Source organism: Perca flavescens, chromosome 15, assembly GCF_004354835.1.
Source record: "Perca flavescens isolate YP-PL-M2 chromosome 15, PFLA_1.0, whole genome shotgun sequence".
Lineage (NCBI taxonomy): Eukaryota > Metazoa > Chordata > Actinopteri > Perciformes > Percidae > Perca > Perca flavescens.
Window position 1 is genome coordinate 14,552,152 of NC_041345.1, and position 20,511 is coordinate 14,572,662.

The 20,511-nt window shown below is 42.2% G+C and overlaps 1 protein-coding gene across 1 annotated transcript; it reads left to right on the forward strand.

The window, feature by feature from the left end:
• The first annotated feature begins 1,968 nt into the window (after window positions 1-1,968).
• ppap2d (phosphatidic acid phosphatase type 2D) lies at window positions 1,969-17,868 on the forward strand. The gene is made up of 6 exons (XM_028598599.1): window positions 1,969-2,543; window positions 13,774-13,931; window positions 14,100-14,386; window positions 14,519-14,576; window positions 16,173-16,349; window positions 16,575-17,868. Exons 1-6 carry the CDS (start codon window positions 2,336-2,338, stop codon window positions 16,677-16,679), a joined length of 993 nt encoding a protein of 330 aa, XP_028454400.1. The 5' UTR covers window positions 1,969-2,335; the 3' UTR covers window positions 16,680-17,868.
• Window positions 17,869-20,511: the final 2,643 nt, after the last annotated feature.

The window sequence follows — 20,511 nt, forward strand, 5'->3', positions numbered from 1 at the left end:
ACCTCTGTTCACTTCCCTTTTTCCTTTTTCTTTTCCATCTGTCAGCAAGGGCTCATCAGCTGGTAGATTTGAACATGTTTGGTGTGTTCTATTTTTGCTTGCACATTAGCATTAGCAATGACAGTATACATTTCGCAAGGAAAGGATGGACTTTATAGTTTTGGAATACTCACAAACTGAACATTAGTTGTATTGGTTTTGCCTTATGGGCCGGCTGCACCTTCTATTTTACACACAGCTCAGGAAACGAAAGAAGCAGATGAGAAAATAGAAAATTGAGGGAGAAAACAAATGCTTTTTTTAAATTTCAGTTTCTTACACACAAGTTTTTTTTTTTGCCAGTTTCTATTTGAAATGTTTAATTCACTTTTAATTCTCATTTAATATTGCCATTTAATAACAATTGTTTGCCACTCCAATATCAAATGTTCTTTTAAATTTTTCTAGGCATTTTATAATAGCCAAACTATAGTGGCAGTAAAATAAATAATCTATTTTCTGTGTATCTCTTCATATTTGGGGATAAAGCAGTGTTAAATTGCACTCCATAACACTGGACAAGTATGTTTTCTTGTCTTCTGCCATTTAATAGACCAAACAATAAATTGATCATTAACCATCAAAATAATCGTAAATTGCAGCCCTAATTTAGATGTGACAAACCAAGACAGCCAGAGTGTTTCAAAATGCTATGAAACCTCAAAAAGCTGAAGCAGCTGTGCTTCTGTCTTTACACCAGGGGGCAGGAAACCTTTTACACACAGTCAGTGAGCAAGGCATTACTAATAACATGACCGCAGTGAAGTTAGTCTTAACTTGGATATTCGACAGACATTCACTCTGGACCCAGATTTAGTACCAAAATGTATAAATAGACTGACACACAGAACACACCCTTATGAAAGTTATTGAATGAAATCACAAATTCCCCCATAAGAATATTTAGCAAAGAAAAATCGCCTAAAAGTCCTAGCCTATATGAAGAGGTTTGTCCTGTGTGTCAAGTGTAGTGATACATTTTGATATTAAATGTGAGTCGATGGGTCACATCACATGGAAGTTATTGAACACACTGTCATAATGTTCTATTCAAATATGTATGTAAAATAAATGAATAAGGCTACACATTAGTAATGAAAATGTGCTGGGACTAATTTAGTATCATTTTAATAATACTTTTCAGTAATATAAGCAAGTCAGCCCAGGAAAAACATTGTTTTGTTTTATTTAAACAGTAATACATTAATGTCAATGTCACCCCCCAGTTCAGATTGTGGTTTGTCTGTCTATTTATCTTTCTAGTGCAGAGGCAGACAGTCAAACAGTAGTCAATATTATGGAAAAATCCAATTGTCAGACAGACTTGTATGTAGGCTATAGGGCACAGATGGTGCAATTGCCTATCCAAAATTTTTAACTAACTATTTTGTCGACCTAAACTACAGTGAGGCCACCACTGAGTAGCTGGCTACATTTGTTACGGTTATCGATATTAGGAGAATCAGCCTATTGAAAAGTATTGCTTATAGGGCCGTTTCTTTTTTTAATTTTTTCAAAAAATTAAAAAAAAAAATTAAAATCTCCCAATGCCTGCATTATTAATCTGTAGAAAGTCAGAAGCTGTAGCCTAGGCTATGTGCATGGGTGGGACAGTTCGATAGGATAGTGGACATCTCAGTGAAAAGGACCAGTCATTGCACAGCTGTCAGGTCAGCTGGAACGAACATGTGAGCACCAGCCTCATCGTTAAACATTGATTCTGTTGGTTTTTACCGCGGACTTTTATTGCGTCAAGTCAAACTGAATAACCGGAAATGACAAGATTTTTCAACCAAAATAAACGTTTCACAGACTCGACCAACGGCGATGCCCACATTCATCAATAAAAGACTTTATTTTGAAAGTTCAAACTAAAAGTTTTGTTTTACATGCATGTTTGACATTTAGAGTGAATGCTGGTCTGTTCAGACCGTTTTTGGAGAGCAGAGAGTAGGCACGCGCTCACACTCAGAAGAAGTTTGTTGAGAGGTGTAACTGAGTTAGGCCAAATGTTTACTCGGATGTTTGCGTTCCCTCTTATTTTCGATTAGCGTCCATCTTTCTGTTCCTCTGCAAATTAGCTTTTTTTTTTAAGACAAACGCGTAAACTAGCAGTCGGTTGGTTATCAGGGTCTGCTGCTGTCAAACTTTCATTGACATGGATTCGTTGCACCGACGACGGACGGACTGAAACGTTTGGGAATTCCCACCATTCAGCGAGTTACGACAAAACAACAACAACAATTGCAAATACATTTTAAACAAGTTGTCATTAAATTTTATTTAAGCTAAAGACATGCAGAAGTTCAATTCCACCGTTACCCACGGCAACACGCTGTCCCGGGACGCGGAGCTCCAGCTGCGGTTAGCTGACACCGGAGGAGCCGGGGACGGGAAGGAGAACGGTGGTGGGAAGCATTTTGTTTCTCAACCTGAGGAGGAAACCTCGTTTTGCACCAAAAGGAAGATGCTTGTCGGTTTGGATTTAATATGCCTTTGTGTCGGTAAGAATCTGTGTTTACTTATTTTAAATGAATGGTTTTGACCTTAGGGTTGTTGGTGTTTTGTGTTATTACAGGATGAATGCAGCTGTTTTACTAGCTAGCTTTTGAATTTACAATTATAGGTCTAATTAACTTTGAATATTTTTAAAGGACCCACACACGCAAGTGTCAACACGATCTTTTAGATCATATTTTAATCTTCAGGGGTAAGGAGGTTAAATGAAGTTGGCTTTGAGTAGAAAAAAAACATTGCAAGGGGATTTGTTAAAGTTAACGAAGCTGCAAAGCATTTTTCCAGAAGTCAAATGGAAACTGTTCAAACGGTCTGAAAACTTTCAGCTCGTTCCCCTCGGTGCACGTAGGGGCAGGAGGGAGGGGATGGGGGGCTCAGCTGGCAGGAGCAGAGTTGTGCGGGAATTCATCCGTTCCCATGGCAACTCCCAAAGTTCCCGAGAGAAGAACGTGGGAATTGGGATCAAAACATGTAATGCTTGTGTTCTCGTGCCGAAAGTTACCGCTGTTCACTGAGCTCTTTCGCCTCTCTCACTGCAGCAAGAATGGCAGCCACACATCATTTACAATGCTCAGCTGGAACCATTCAATAACATTCACCACCAGTTTTCACAAGGATAATTAGAAACATCAGTAACAACATGTGGACAACAACTCAGAGGCCACTGACATACCATAATAATAATAAAGGAGTGGTCAAAATACGTTTCTCTAATAACATTGAAATGACTAATGGATTCCACTTGATAGTGGATTTGAAGACCTAATTTTGACAAGTAGCCTAATAATAGTTTTGTCAGTAATCCATGAATCTTATATTTTTTATTTTTATTATTTTTTACATTTTGTCTACTTTTAAAATGTTGAAACTAAATACTTTTTTGTGCAAAGCAGAAGTCACTAAACTCAAATATCTTTAACTTATAATAGACGAAAACAAGTTTTCAAATGTTTTGTATTTTTACTTGATGAATGGCCAGCAATATATAGATGATACAGATTGCCAAATGAATCATAATCAGCACTGCCCATCAAATGGACACATAATAACAGAGACCTCTGTGTGATAAGATTTGGTCAAACTGTGTTTTGATTCAATATAGAGCAGCACAATTGTCATTATGTTAGGTAGGATTACCACAGTTATAGAAGTTGAGACTTGATTACACATTAACTCATTGTGCCTTTGTAGTTAATACATAACAGTAATAGTGAGATTGAACTTTCCATTTAGAGGAAAAAGTATCCAAATCCTTTAGTTACATAAATGTGGCAAGACCCAAATTAGGAATTATTAGCAGTAACATGTTCTTAAATTAATTATATTCTTTGCATCAACATGAAGACAGTATGTTAATGGTGTACTGTGGTTTGTTCATGCCGTGCCTGGTATAACATGTGTGTAGTGGTTTAAACTACAGCATTGCATTATATTAAAGATTTTCTTGACATCAATCTGGCAAGAATCTAGTGACTGAAGCTGTCAGAGAAATGTAGGGGAGGAAAAAGAACTGTCCTAAATGTTGCAGAAATGTCTGACAAAATGGGAATACTCCAGTAAAATGCCATTACCTCAGAATTGTACTGGATCCCTACAGAACTTAAGTAAAAGTAAAAAGTACTGTATCACTTTACTCCTCTGTACAGTCTAGTTTGGGAAATATCTGAAATCCTCTGAAAGCTTGCCTATGGACCTGCTCTACTGGACTGTGATATTCGGTATATAGTGAGATTGTATAATTTCATCAGTTTTATGTCGTCATCTCACACGACTATGTTAGGGAAGCAGATCAGTGTTATTCATGAGTGGTTATTCGGACCGGCTGCAAACACTAGAGAGGCAGAACCCGTCCAGGCAGATTGACAGGTCTCAGCCTCATTGGCAGTTAAAGCATAGGAAGTAAGCCGGCAGACAAAACAACAGTGTGAGGCAGTCAGTTTCATTGCCGTGTTATTCTTAACCCCTGCAGGTATGCTATTAGCTGTTCACTCTGCACACTTCTCAGCAGCTTTGTTTTGGTGTTTAGGAAGTGGCTAGCGACTCAGCATCAGTCAGCACAACGGAGGAAATAGTCTCTTTCAGTTCTCCTCGTAAGACGCACGCCACTTGCTTTCTCACAAAATTGCGTGTCCCTCTTATCCCCCTCTGACTAGATTACAACACAGTCTGAATACCTGAGCCTCAAGCTGGTCACAGCTGAGAGGATTTAGAGAGTCAGTTAGTCTTGTGACTTTTGTAAAGTTTAAGGAGTTCACCTTCTTGCTATGGAAGTAACAATTGCAAAGGTCTTGTTTGGTTTGATAGGTTGGTACATTTCCATTTTCAGTTGATGATTTTCAACATTATAAAAGTACAAGGTTTAAGAGGTCGAGATGAAAATGTAGTTTTTCTCTGCAGCAAAAATAAAAACAAAACATAAACAGTGCTTTATAGTTTTATCGAGAACAATCAGATGAGCTGACAAAAAAGACTTATCATCTTAGATCAATAGTTGCAAAACTTTTTGTTAAACATCACACGGTAAATTGTGCGCTACACTATACTGAAATGAGAGAATAATATTTAATGATATAGTTTTATACCAGATCTAAGTACTATTAGATGACATGCAGATCTCCGGCTGTTTGACGGCATCCTGCCTGTCTCTGCCCTGTTAACCATCATGTCAGTTATCAGCAGACTTTGACTCATTTGTGGGCATTCGGCAGTGAATGCCATCACTTAGTGGAGATGAATTAGGCCCTTCATTGAGCTAAACCCTCTTATCTCTGACTAACCCAATTTTCCCTTAAAAATGCCATCATCAGATTCCCTCAGACGGTTGACCTGACAGCATTATTCATCCTGTTAAAGGGGCTCATTCACTGTGTAACTGTGGAATTTTACCCTGAAGCATCCCATCCTCATTATGTTATCAGCTGAAGAGGGATTCCAGTGATCACAGCCTCTCCATGTGGTTCAGTATTTACTGAACATGTGGCGACATAAAGTTAGTATGGTGCGGCATTATAAATGAACTTTAATTTAAAAAAAGGAATGCTGGGATATTGAGGACATTAACCAAGGCTTTGACTCAGGTTACCTGATCATAGTCTTACTCAACACCGGGCTTGCCTAACACTGTTGCACTCCAGAATGCAAGTGTGTGCTTGTGTACACGTCTGTGTGCATGCATTCCTGGTGGGACTGGGTTTAATCGGGACAGACTTGACAGAATCTGCGCTCTGTGGCTCCATCTAAGATCCAGCGTCCAGCCACCCAGAGGTCAGGAGGTGTCGGGTGTTTGTCATATTTGCAGAGCATGCAGGGACAGGCCTCCCACCCTGAACTGCTGTTTCCCTCCTGCACAGGTGGTCTTTACTCTGTCATCACTCCAATAAAGCCAGTTATTGCCTCTCTTAAGAGTAATTGGGAAATGATTGGAAGTGGCACTTGAAAACCCTATATTAGCTTTTACAGCGTAGAGGAACATTATGACAGCCACTAGGCTTGACCTTCTTGTAAAGGTTAATTGTGAAATAGTTTCATACTTGATATGAACAAGATGGTAGGCTGTGGTAAAATAATACAAAAGAGAAAAATGATTCACACTGTTGATAAACTGCATGGATTTGTCTAGCTTTCATTTCATTCCATAGTAAAAACAAAACTATTTTTTGGTAGTATAGAAAGAGAAAGCTGGAATCAGTTGGTCGCTGTTATGTGCAAGTGTGTGTTTTTGTTCTAGACGTGAAGCAGCATGCCGGGACGAGAGGGCCGGTATCTACCTGAATGATCTAAATTCTAAAAGGACTCCCTCTTTCCAGCTTATGTCTGCTTTTGCACCCTTCTCTTTTTCTCCTCTTTTCATCAGACAAACTCTATTTTGAGACTGAAGGTGTTTCAACAATGTAGCGAGGTGTGTGAGTGTGTGTGTTTTACGTCTGCATGTGTGTTTTGGGCGGGTGGCGGGTTTATGTTTGAGGATTCCTGGTTCTGTTCTTTTGGCAGAGAAAGCTGCCAAGTGAGTGAGACAGCAAGAAGCCAACACGTCACAGCATGTCGGTGTGAATAGGGCCAGGAATATTAAATTGTCTCCTATGTGTGTGTGTGTGTGTGTGTGTGTGTGTGTGTGTGTGTGTGTGTGTGTGTGTGTGCATGTTTATGAATAAAAGTGTGGGCGTTTGTGTTTGCGTCACCGTGGCTTCTAATACGGGCACCCTACTACAGCTGCCATGTGTGTGTGCTGTTTGTTGACAAATTTGCCGGTCCTGTTTTGCTGCGCGTTTTAGGCCCTGATCAAACACGCTCCGGAGTTATGGAACCCACTGGCGTCACTCTGTGGTAGGCAGATGGAGAGCCATTAAAAATGGCTCAGTTAAATCATTAGTCGGTGGAAGAAGTGATTTTGCTTACTCTCTCTCTCGTTAGTGTACTAATGCATCTCCTTCCCATTTGACAGCAGACGTTCGGGAATCCATTAGCTGCACCTTTCCTTAGACAGACTATATGGGCACTCTGCTGTCAATGCATATTCCTTTACCCATCAGCACACCAGAGCCTGTTCAGTTTCCTGGAGGCTGAGGGGCAAGTAAGAGCCTGAATGAGTGAACAGCCCCAGGGTGGGAGAGTAGGTAGAGGCGTGGAAGGGGTTGAGGATCTACAGTAGGGGTCAGATGTCAGACCCAGGGGCGACTGAGGAATCTTATCTACAGCTGTCCTATCGAGGAAGTAGCAAGGATATACTGTTCAGACAGCAAATAGCTTCAAATGTACTTTTAATGAGGCAGGCAGTTGAAATCTTTTCCTCGATAACGATTCCATAAGTGCCCAGGGTGGTCCATAGGTATTAGCCGTAACGAGTGAACAAAGATGTGTATAGTACTCCAATCCTCAATGCTCATTAGCTAGAATGGGTTTGGAGAGGCTTATCATCGAAGTATCTACCTGAATCTCAATACAGCCTGTTGCCCCGCCTTTGTGTCTGTCAGAACTAATGACTCGTCCTCATCTGTCTGTCCCCCTATAAGGAGACTTGTGCAGCCCCCCTTGGCGCCATGGCATCGCTACCCATCATTGGGACCATTTTATCATTGTGTCACATCTCACCTGCTGGAGCCTTCCCTCCTTCATCCCCTCAAGCTCTGGTCTGAAGTTGTTCCAGCTGCATGTTCCCCCTGCAAACCAAAACACTCTAACACAACAGCCCCACAGCCCTCAACTCTTGCCATACACAGTACTACCACAATTAGGCTGCTCCATGCCAAATACCTCCCCTGCAGTCTCAACCACAACCCTGTGCCGTTCTCACATTACAGACTGCCAGCCCTCACCACACTGCGCACAACCTTACCTTCCCACCACAAAAACCACCATAGAGCCCCTTTAAAGTTTCCAAGGTACATACCAGAGTGGCGGGTCCTTTATGTTCCTGCTGAATCAGACAGGCAGACAGACAGCCCACTTCAGACCTCACCACTCTTGCCCTGAACTCCAGAGTCGGGCTCCAGGAAGCAGGTCAGTGAAGTGTGGGGAGAACAGAAGCAGCTGCGGGACGCATGTCTCCACTGGCCAGCTGTAACAGTAACAGTCTAAGGGGGCAAGAAAGAGCTGTCCTGGTGCGCTGGTGGAAGGTAAAGCCACATTAAGGCAGTTGAAAATGCCACTGTATGCGGATACAATGAAACATATGTCTTAAAGTAGAACAAACCTGCGAGCCTGGATCACTTGAATTTGAGATAAACAGCTGACTTTAGCTGAATGTTGGAAGGGCTGGGTATGATAAATGAAGCAGTGGGCATCTACTTAAAGGCGGTCCAGCAGCAGTAGATGCTGATGATAGTAGGCTAGATGGTTAACAAAGATCCAAGACTGTTTTGGCTCCTCTTTGTTCTTTACTGAGTCTTTTTTGTGCTACCATCAGGGTAGACAAAATAGATTCAGTCTCTCAGAACAATCCAGCCAATTATGGAAAAGAAATGTGTGTGTGTGTGTGTGTGTCAGTGCAGGGGCCACCACTAACCCTTATCCCATCTCTCCACTACCTAGATTGGGCCACCAATAGTCTATATCCACAACGTTCCACTTCCTTTTCGGCTGGATATCCATTACCTTCTGCTTTCTTTGTGATGGAATTTTAAACTCAGATCGATTTATGAGCACTATGGTTTACTGCTCCTCAGATCTCTGCAGGGTAAATCTGTCCAATCTGAGTTGCACAATTAAAAAGTACATATGTTCCACCAAAACAAGTTCCTTCCTGAGGTTATTTTGCAGCTGCACGGTGGCTCCGTCTGGAGCTTAGCGCCGCCCAAGACGATTGTGATTGGTTTAAAGAAATGCTAATAAACCAGAGCACGTTTTTTTTCCATGCAGGAAAGCGGCGTGGACTAGCCAGACCCTCCTCTGCAGCGCTGTGGAGATAGGTCTGGCAATGCGAGACTGGGCCACCAAGGATGAACAGGATAAACCACCTTCTAGGACACTTGCATACACGCACAGTTCTTACTTTAATTAAGTCTGTGGCAGTTTATGGTTGCCAATTATAATCACAGCCTTAGTGTGGATGACTTCACCTCCTGTTCAAGTGTTACCTTCCTGACAGTACAACAGTCTCTCTCTGTGTCTTTCTGTGCGTGTCTTTCTGTGTTCTTTTGTGTGCATGTGCCTGTGTGATGGCACATGCATACAGTCTCTACCCGGCCACCTCTTCAAACAAATACTATTTTATATCAGGTGAAACATAAAAGACTTGGCTTTTCCCTTTAAGTACATGTCTCAAACTGAATAGTGATTAAATGAAAGAACAGATCAAGGCTAGTTCATGGAGACAGCTTTGTGCAGTTAAAGTCATTATTGCACAAATAATTGTACAAGCCCACCCAGCCCAACTGGAGACTGCTATTTATGAGCATGTTAGGCAGGCCGTTACACTGCTTCTTGTAATGTCGTTACCAGGGATTATCTTGCCCGCAAATTCAAATTCTGACACTTCAGGGTAGAGTTCACCAGCTCACTATTTTTTTTTTTACAAGGTTGACTTGTAGGTAAACAAGCAGCTCAAACTTTTGCTGGGAAATATTGGCACATGCAAGATGGTGAGGGGCCCAGCAAGGGTGGACCACCCCTGAAGGGTGCAGCAGCAAGCTGGGCCGCAGGCCAGGCTCAGCCTAGTCCTAAACTGCAGGCCAAATGGACCAGTGTTGACAGGTCACTGTCCTCCAGTTTTATCAAAGGGCAAATGCAGAACGAGGCCTGCACAGTCAAACATTATTGAGCGTGATGAAGCAGATGGTCATTACTGTGGCTCAGATATAGCTGTAGGCAGAGTGTCATGCTAATCTATGAGGATGCACAGGCTGTTTGTCCAACAACAGCATCCACAGCAGTTCATTTAGGTGTGTGATAGTGAGGCTGTTTACCTCAATCCATATCTCTAGGATTGTTTGGCTCGTGTGTGGTTTATTTGGTTGGTTAGTTTTTTTTCTAGGAACTAGTGGGTTCGTTGGTGGTTTGTTTGGTTGTCTGTTAGTCTATGCGGCTGTGGGTTTGGTTTTTTTGTATCCTCGTGTGGTTTTTCTGTATGTGTGTTGTGGATATTCTGCTGGTTGACGTGGGGTCGTGTTTACAGAGCGGGTCCCAGCAGAGCCCAGATCTCTGACCCTCACATTCCAGAACCACCACTAATCACCTCCGTCTGCTGTTCTCTGTAGAGAAACCCTTGCCGCATCTCTCTTGGCTCCATCTCTCCAGTTTTCTCTCACCCCAGTATTATCACCCTCACCCCCATTTGTCAATTTTAGAGTCTTCTGGCCATGCATTTTAGCCTAGTTTTTAGTTTGACCATAAAGCATGCCGATGAATAACTGCCATCTGCCCTATTTTTTTAGCACTCTGTCTTTAATCACTTTCCCCATAGTTTTTTTTTTTTTTTTTTTATTTCTTGCTTTTGGTTGTTGTTCTCCTCTCACAGTGAGCTCATTCTGGGCTGTGGTCATAGATGTGTAAATTAGAACCAGAACAGTTTTTCAGAGGCACATATCCCCTCTGCTCTCATTCCTCCTCTTTTCTTCCCTCCCTCCTTCTCTTCTTTCCCCCCTTCTTTCTTTCTGTCCCTTTTGACTATTTGAAAGCATTCCTGCTTTGAGTGTCAGGCCCAACGAGCAGCACATTTTGGCCTGGCTGTGTGAGCCGACCCACTCCTCCGCCTCCTTTTGGGTCCCCTCGCAGGTCTTCCTGGTCTGGCTCTCTGTTGAGCATGTCTTGGCCAGGTGCAGAGGTTCACTCACAGCTGCCTGACAGATGATGTGAGGGTCTCTGGAGTGTTTTCATGTCTTGTTGGGAAAACTGTTTTAATGTAGTTGTAAAGCCTAGAGGTTGACTGTGACACAGGAGCTTGTAATTTGTGTAGTCCTGATTCTACAGATACTGAATAGATTTCCAAGTGTTTCTAGCACTATCAATTTGTTTTTTATTAATTGTACACAGCACTGAGAATTTGTTATACAACTGAGATTGAGGTGTATTTTATTTTATTCAGAAGCTTTGCAAACAGCTTTGCCACAGTGGAGTGATCTTTGGTTCATGGCCATTAGTGCCGAGTCTGTCCATGGACTTTCTGCAATAATGGGAAAACAGCACAAGCCATCAGCACAGGTCTAAGGTCATAAAATATGCTGCAATTTGGCTCAGCACTTCATGGTTTCCATTATACCTCCATATGTATTGAAAATGATCCCTTAAAAAGTCCATGCTCCTACTGTAACCGCAGAGTGTTTAGTCCTTAATGGAGAATCTGTCCATTAACTCCCTGCAAGTGCAGCAAAATATTGATTATTGAGAGAGGATATTGTGGAATAGGATGAGGCCACAGAGAGAGTCTGTTAATGGATGGTATATAAAGCAAAACATTTCTCTATTTGACACAGAATTGACCTGATTACACACGCAGGCAGAGTAAATGTCCAATGCTGTACTTTATGTTGCAACATTTGAGTACACAAAGGACACCCCAAAATGTCATCAAAAACCCATTCTGATATACTCACATAGTATGAACACGTAGCCTACTCACACACATCCACACCCACTCAATTTGAACCAGACAGGAACCAGAACATAGCTCTGCAGGTCTCTGCCAAGGTATGATACACACAGATAAGAGGATTATGATTAGGAGATTAAGAGATGGCTGTGCATTTTATGCAGGCGGCAGAAGGGAACCAGGAAACCCTCATACAGGTATTCCTTTTTAAATTGACAAGAAAGAAAAGACTTTATCTAATACTCAACAATCTTAGCTAATATAAACTAAATGTAATCAGAATACTTGAAGTCGTTTTCTGTAATATAACTGTTCCTAAAGGAATGTAATATACACACCACTCAACATTATAAGAATCTTACAATATAAGAGTTGACTACAGAATTCATGGATTGCATTAGATGATGCCCCTAATAAACCCATAGTAATAAAGCCAATGGTTTGACAACATTCAACTGGGATTTTTTTATAAAGGCAGTAATTCTGATCAGAAAACACAAGAATTTCAAAATAAATAATGATTTACCGGTAGATCCATTATAATAAATTCCTCTGTCTAAAAAAACAGATAGCACCTGTATGTGACCTGTGTGTGTTGCATGAGGTATATTTATGTAAGTGATGTAGGTATGTGTGAGGAAAGGCCTGTAGACGTGGCGCCTGGAGATGAGCGAGAGATCGGGGTCAGATGAGAGGTGTCGCCTATCTCTCTTTCTCTCTTTGTTGACGTCACAGCCTCTGCTATCTGCCTGCAATGTGTTTCCCTTCCTCACTTTCTTACTAAGGCCCCTCTTAAATGAAATAGAAGTGGGCTGGCTTTTATCTATGTTTTGTCTTTCTGTTAGGGCAGCATGACTTTGAGTACAGAGGTCACTACCACACACTTATGACTACAGTATAACATTCTTAATCAGCTATACTGTCACACAGCTGGTAAGAGTTGCCTCCTCATGTGTTTTCTGTGCTGATAGCCTCAAGCCTATAGATCATTTCCTTGTTATCCTTTATCAGTTCAGTGAGGCTGAATGAGTGGTATGACTGTATGGTTGGGATAACAAACACACAAAATAATACAACTAAACCAAAGCCAATGTGGACAAATGTTAATAGTATAGTAGGTTAGGTATTCATTTCCTGGCCTTTGTCAGTTAGTAATTGTTGATTTACCATGCTTAAAGACATGTTTGCGTGCCATTGTTTGAGTGTGTATTTGTGTGTTGTTCCTTTTGGCCTGATTTTGAGTTTATGTCTTGTGCACTACACAGTCACGTAGTCTGAGAGATTCCCTGGCTAGAGCAGAGTTTTGGCCTGGGTGCGTTCCAGCCAACCGGCACAGAGGTTAATGATTAGTCCCATGTTCTCGCTGCATTCCATGGGGTGACAAGGGGACATGGGATACAGGACAGAGAAATGGAGCAGGCCGGGCAGGCTCTTACAGGGCTATTGGTGATTAGTTTGAAGCACACAATTAAAGCTGTGCTGCTCAGCTCTAGGTCCTGGGAATACAAACACACCTCCCTTTTTGTAGTCATTGAAATGTTGCACAACTTTTACTCAATGAACTTTCCCCATCAGGTTTGTTTGCTGAAGCGTGCCAGACCTTGACTCACTTTCACCTGAAACAAAGTTCTTATAATAAGTGACCAGCCAGGAAACAAAGTGAACACACGTAAGACAATTGTTAATGTAAGATAGATGGATCTAAAAGTCATTGCTTTCCACTGGAACAAAGCGTCATTGTTAAACAATACCTTGCTTTTCCTACAGTGGGTTTATTGTTCTCTTTTGGCACACTGAAATGTTCTGTGTAACACGCCCTCTCATCTTCTTCCTCCTTTCTCATCTTAATTCTCCACTGCAATGCCCATCTCCCCATCTGTCTGTCTTTCTGTGTCTGTCATCTCTCCTTCTCCCTGCTCCTCTGATGGAAGCAGCTATGTGTAGAATGCTTGATCCCCGAGGAATCTGGAAATCATGTCACCAGATGACTGATGTTATTTAAAGCTGCTCCCATCCTGTGAGACAAGAGAAGGCCACCTTTATGTTAGCTGACTGTACCAACTATCTCTGTATCTTTCTCTGCCTCGGTGATCGTTGTTGCACTGACCACATGCTCACAGACATTCATCAAGCCGTCTTTTTTTTTTTTTTTTTTTGTCTGCCTACCCTCCATTTTCTTTCCCACATCTCAACAGCCTCGATCCCGTTCTTTGCGTGTGAGTTGAAGGCAGTGACTCCGTACAAGCGAGGCTTCTTCTGTGGAGACTCCTCCATCACCTATCCTTACCTGGAGAGAGAGGCCATCCCTGACAGCCTGCTCGTTGCTGGTGGTATAGCCATCACTGGCCTAACAGTAAGACAATAATAGATGTGGCACAGTGAGTTGTCATCACTTTAATATGGTGTCTTTGAGCATGTGTTTGTTTTAAGACTAAAACAAATATATACACTGTTTCATTATTTGTGCAGCTCTACTTTATGACTTATGTAACCAGTTTCTCTTGTCTTATTTCCATCTCAGATTGCACTGGGTGAATGCTACCGGGTGCGTTTCCGAGGTGCACACTCGCGGGCTTTTGTCCGAAACTGCTATGTGTCGTGCCTGTATAAGGAGCTGGGAAGCTTCCTGTTTGGTTGCTGTGTGGGTCAGTCACTCACCAATATGGCCAAGCTAAGTGTGGGACGCCTGCGACCCAACTTCCTGTCTGTCTGTAACATCACCTATGCGTCCATCAACTGCACTCCGGGCAGCTATGTTTCCCAGATCAACTGCAGGCAGCCTAATCTGAAGATGGTGGAGGAAGCAAGGTGTGTGGTGTGTGCGCATGAGTGTTTTTGCTTGGAAATTATTTGGTTTGTTTATTAAAGGTAGGATATAGAATCATGAGTCATGCAGTTAATGTGTAACATTTGGCATGTTTTATTGATCTTCTCCTTCAGGAAGTCTTTTTTCTCCGGTCATGCTTCCTTCGCAATGTACACCATGCTCTACTTGGCAGTAAGTCACATCTGCTTTTGAATACACACACACAAACACATCTGGAATGTGACCTGGATGTCACATTTACCGTAGCTTGTGTTTATATACAGTAATATTTGGTACTGTGTTTACAATGTTGGGGGAATATTATGTGTTATGAATAACTGTCACTTTAATTTCAGTTAGTAGAGACAAAACCAGTCCAGAGAGGCCAAGAACACTGTGTGCAACTATTAACTAGATAAGCTATTTAAACATGCACAAACACACACCAGCACAAGTGCTGCTAAATATATTCACACTTCTTGATTGTGAGGGAGGAGATCTTTGAGAGCAGTAATTCTCCAAAGGCATCCTGCTCCAAGCTGAAAGAGCGGAGGGGGGGTTAGAGAATGAGGAAGAATGTTTTTCTACAGGGAACATGAATAGATGAAGAGGCTACACAGACAGAGGAGGCCTTGTTGTGGGTTTCATTTAGAGGAGGGGGTGGAGGGCTGAATATGCCTGCTGAGAGATCGACAGGCTTCTTTCAGCAAGAGACACCCTCTCAACCCCCCCCCATCTCTTCATCTTTCTCTCACACTGCACTGCCCAGTAGTCATGGGTGCATTGTGGGAGAGAAACAACGGTTAGAAAGAGACAAAAGCACATTATTAACCATAAAATGTCCACATTCCTCATGTATTCCCCCTCATTAACCCTTAAATCATAGTTTATGGTGACTTAAATATCATATCGTGTATATCTAAAATGAATGAAATGAAGTGAGGATGTCGCTGTACAAAATTAAAGAGAGGAGAAAAGAAAATCACTGCCTCCTCTATTTGCACTTGTACACCATAGTCCAACTGAAAGCAGCTCCTCTCTGAACAGAAAGAGACAAGGATGAGTAGGGGGAGACTGAATCAGAGGAATAAAGGGTAAATTACTATGGGGAAGAAGTGGTGTGAGAAAAACAAGGGCACATCTCACTGTGTTGTTTCTCCACACATACTGCACACTGCAGGCCCACACTCACAGCACAGCCTTGCATGCGAGTTTGCTGCTAGCAGACTGTAGACAACCTGGAGAGAATGTTTCAAACCTGTAGCTACATGCCACCCGGACCGTGGCCAGCTGTGCTGGTGTTTGAGGCAGGAACAGTGACACCTGCTCTGAGTTGCGATAGGAGAAGGAGAGAAGGACCCGGTGAGGGTCGGCCTCACCGCAGGAATGTAGGCCACGTGCTCCCCAGTAGTTGACGGGTCCAGACAGACCTCGGGCCTCCGCATAAAACTAGCCCTGCATCTGCAGTGACCCCGTGACCCCGTTTTTTACATTCTGTACTGCAGCACTGAAGCAGGAGATGAGGGGATGAACAAAAGGAGGAAATGGGGTTCAGATAGTGTTAATGGACTTGTGCCAAGCTAATCTTTCCCCTCTGGGTAGCAGACTGAGTGGATGTCCATGTTTCACTTTAAGGTCTTTGCCTGTGTTTTTACAACTTAAATTATGAGACGTAATTATCAGTTTATGTTTGCGGGGCATACATTAACACATGCATGTTTTCCCTTTTCTGTAGTAATTATATAGTCAGTAACATTATAATAACAATGTTTATCTCCTTTCTTGCAGTTCTACCTGCAGGCGCGGTTGTCGTGGCGAGGAGCCCGGCTGTTGCGCCCACTATTACAGTTCCTCTTAGTGATGATCGCCATCTACACTGGCCTGAGCCGCATCTCCGACTACCGTCACCACCCCAGTGACGTCATCACAGGCTTCATCCAAGGAGGACTCACTGCATACTGGGTGGTATGTCGAAAATCACTGTTGTCTAAATAGTCTAGAGTAACAGTTATCTCTGTCTTCACAGGATTGGTTTCTCTCTGCTCTCTGTTAAATGAGTTGGCTTAAACAATAGGCTCTCTCCCTCATTTCCCTCACTCTGATCTCTCACGGTGTTTATAAACAGTGAATGATTGACAGCGTGTGTGGTCTGTGTATATTTCCTGACATGTTTTGTGTCTGTGTCTGCAGGCCTTCTACATCTCCTCCATGTTTAAGCCCTGCGCCCATCCAGACCTGTCTCCCACGTGCATGTCCCTGGAGAGTCCACTGTCCAGCCAGCAAACTGTCTGTTAGCAGGCACATGCAATTGTCCAGGAATCAGAAGATAAAAGAAGATGGACTACAGAAAGACAGGGAGAATGTCAGATCTGTGCTATCTGAGGAGCAGAGAGAATTTTTTTTTTTTTTAAAGAAAGTGAATCATTCTAAGAGAAGAATATGATTAAAGAGTACAATCTAACACACACTTGCTCTTTGGGGCACACTGATACACATTCAAACAGTAATCTAATATTCTCACACACACACACACACACACACACACACACACACACACACACACACACACACACACACACACACACACACACGTGAAATACAAGAAGCACATTTGACTGTCCAGTCAAACCCGTCCAGTGGAAAAAAAAAACTGCATAGTAATATTACAGATATTTTTTTATATATGAAAAAAATAAAAATGTCTATTTTTCAAGAGGACTTTTTAGAAGCTGCTAATGTTGATAGTTTTCTTCTGAGATGGAGGCATTTGGTCAGTGCAGTTAGTTAGCTTTCAAAGCAGAACTTGTTTGGTCTTGGGTGAGAAAGGAGAAAATGCCACCTCTTTGTTTTTGATCTTCTGCTCAGCTTGAAAAACATCACCCAGCAGCTGTGAACTGAGACCATTAGACCTCTGATGTAAGTACAGCTCTGTACCAAGTGATAAGGAACCAAGCACTGGCTTCAACTTCAACCATCTTTACCTTCTGATGTGCCACTGCTTTAATCAGACTGCCCTACATTGATATGACAAAACAGAAACCTGTACGTAAGGAAAGAAAAAAATAACAGTATTTGAGGTGTAATACAACATTATCTTTCTTTTTGTGTAACCAAGGTAGTGGTATGGAGGAATCTGACCAGGTAACTTCCCTTCCACAACCACTACCACATTTCTGTACTAACCACTTTGACTGTGTCTCAGAGGTGGAGGTTTGACTGAATTTTGTAACCTTTGACCTTTGCCCCCGGACTCCAATCTCTGAGCTGCACCTTGATTTATGCCACTCTGACAGGAGAGCCAATATGGCTAAAAACCCCAGCGGCCCTCCTGTGCATCTATATTAATAGCACTTGAACGTACATAATGGAACCTTTTAATTATAATCAATATGATATATTTTATCACAAGTTTGAATAATCAGTGTTTATTTTGTCAAACTCATACACTATATTTGTTTTTGTTTTTCGTTACATGATAATTATTCAAATTGAATGTAAATAGCTATGTCATTTTATGAACCACACAGAATTTCAAAAGTATTATTTCCAGTTTTTACATGGTTAATAAGTGTTTGTATTTACGTTTGCGTCAATCAGGTACGGAGAGTTACTGTTGTATCTGTTGTAACTACTAGACTGAGCCACAGATATTATCAGAAAGCTATATTTTTTGTGTTCCCAGTTATTGTTATATGTTTTGTCTGTGAATGCCAGAAAGGCAGAAATAACCACTGTACTCAAAAAAACCAAACCAATAAAATGAATGTTTAATGTTTTTAACTTCTTCTGTCCTCTCTTATTTTTAGTGTTAGCAAAATGAAAAGTAATGCACTCTCATGCCCACCAGACACTTAATGTCACAATATTTATGTCATCTCGGTTGTCTCTGGCTGCTCACACACAGCAGAGTTGGTAAAATAAGCCATTTAGCCATTTCTAAGTCAGTCAGCATACAGCCATTCTTTTTTTTAGAAACAGGATACCAGACTCTGTAAGGAGGTCAGGAAATCTGGGCTGAAACAGAACGTAAACTCTGAAATGATAAGTGATTTAACCTCTTGTGTTGTTTGGAGGCTTCCACTCCAGTGCTCTCCTAGTTTCTTTCACTGCAGCTCTCTCTCTCTCTCGCTCTCTCTTCACCCCCCCCCCTCACACCCTTCCTCGTCTTGCCCCTTCCCTGCTTTCAGTCCTTTTTGAGTGCAGTGGAGCATGATGGGCTGTTTCAGGGGGTTATGCTACCATGGAGATGCTTAGCCAGATACAGGCTGGGGCATCTGAGGCAGTTTCTTTCATTTCTTTATTTCTCTCTCAGATCCACTTCCATGCTGAGGGAGGAGAATAAAAAGCAGCCCAGATCAAACAGAGAAGGCAAAGACAAAGAGGGAGAGCTTAAGTAATGGGTTTGTGCATAATGCTGAGGTAAGGGGGACAGACGAGCAGGAAAACTGGTCCAGTAATGAAGAGAAGGAGTAATGGAGCAGTTGGCAGAACTGATGGGGCGGTAGATAGGAGAGGGAGGGTGATGGGCGTGGGGTGTCAGGGTGGGAAGGAATGTGATCGCAATTTTCAGGCCTGTTTTGTTTCATAATACTGTCACTAAGGAGACACGTTTCATTCCTGAGCAACGTATATGCCTGTGCTTGCGTGACAGGTTCTTGTCTACCTGTGTCTGCCGCATTCCTTATTACTGTGTTTAGGTGTGTGATTGAGCTGAGTGAGAGATACGCAGCTCCACTGAGCTGAGCTTACACACCCTGTCAAACATGACATCTCGTTTACACTGGGACTGGCATCCTCCTCACTAACCCTTTGGCCCGGATAGAAATGAATAGGGTCGACAAGCAGAGGCACATTCTGTATGTTCAGATTACTGAGGTCTAGGCAGAAGGGCCTCACTATTTACACTGCTGTGACTGTGCACACGGTAGGAACAGTAGCCCGGCACTGTGGTCATTTAGAATGGGGGGTATTTGAACTCTTATCTCAACAGGTGAAAGCCATTACTGTCCACATGCTTCACTGTAAAGGATAACTAAACCCACTTTCTCTCACTTCCTCATACTTAACTTTGGAGAATTCCTTGATAAGATTATGATTTTTGTGAAATTGGACAGGTGCAAAAATAGCAGGGTGGATGCTCGGGAGTGCTGATCCAAATCGGGACACAGATAAGTGTGCGGCGGAAGGCACGTAGCTTACCTGCGTATCTCTTCATGACTACGGAAAGGACACTTGTATCACACGTTTGTTGGCATTGATCATCAAGGCCTTTGCAGCTCAGCCAAATTCCATTTGCGAAACTCTGCCCCTGTTTGAAGTGATAAAGTAGTCCTTTTGATGGAGATGTAAACCATACCTCTTTGTCATCACAAAATTGACCCTATCTTTGTTTACCACCAAGTAAAAGCTGCTTAAGGCTGAGAATTGATTCAACTGCGAAGAGGAAAAGAAATTTCCTTGCAAATGATTTTTTGTTAAGTAAGAGCTTTTCGCTGAGGGTCTCCAAGGCATTACAGACGTAGTCTCTGGAACTCTGCTGGCCTCTTATCCAGCTGTAGTCCAATTCTTAATAGAATTAAAAAGGATTAATGGGCTCTTTAGTATGCTCAAATTCAGGCTTGCTCCCCCAGCCTGAACTGCTTTGCATATTTCTGAATCTCCCATAGTAATTGCTCAGTAAATACGCTAGCTGCAGCCATTAGGACTGCACTTGGGTCTGTGAAAGGCATTAGTTTGCATGTTCCTGGTTAGATAAATCTTCTTGCGTCCCCTTTCTTCTTTCTCTGCTCTTCAGGGATTAGGATGTTTCAATAAGCCAGGTTAGCTCATTGAATAAGAAGAGATCAACCCCCAAAGACTGATGTACAAAGAACTGACAGGAACTACAGGTTACATAGCAAGGTCACAATCACTGCCAAATGTAGTTGTTGTGTGTTTGTGTAGGTGTGTGCTGTTTGTACATTTCCTCACATATAGTACAAAACAGTAAATACATACCTGATTAATCATTCCTGCACATATGGTATGTACAGATGAGATATAAACATACAATCTGATGAGGACAGTGTCATTGTGCTATCTGATGATGATCAGTATCACTGAGGCTGCATAGTATGTTTAAGTATTA

What these genes read in the sequence shown, in the direction of transcription:
- ppap2d (XM_028598599.1), top strand. Translation starts at nt 2,336, where the DNA reads ATGCAGAAGTTCAATTCCACCGTTACCCACGGCAACACGCTGTCCCGG. An exon ending in ACACCATGCTCTACTTGGCA is followed by an intron (nt 14,577 to 16,172) that starts GTAAGTCACATC and finishes CCTTTCTTGCAG; the next exon opens with TTCTACCTGCAGGCGCGGTT. An exon ending in GACTCACTGCATACTGGGTG is followed by an intron (nt 16,350 to 16,574) that starts GTATGTCGAAAA and finishes CTGTGTCTGCAG; the next exon opens with GCCTTCTACATCTCCTCCAT.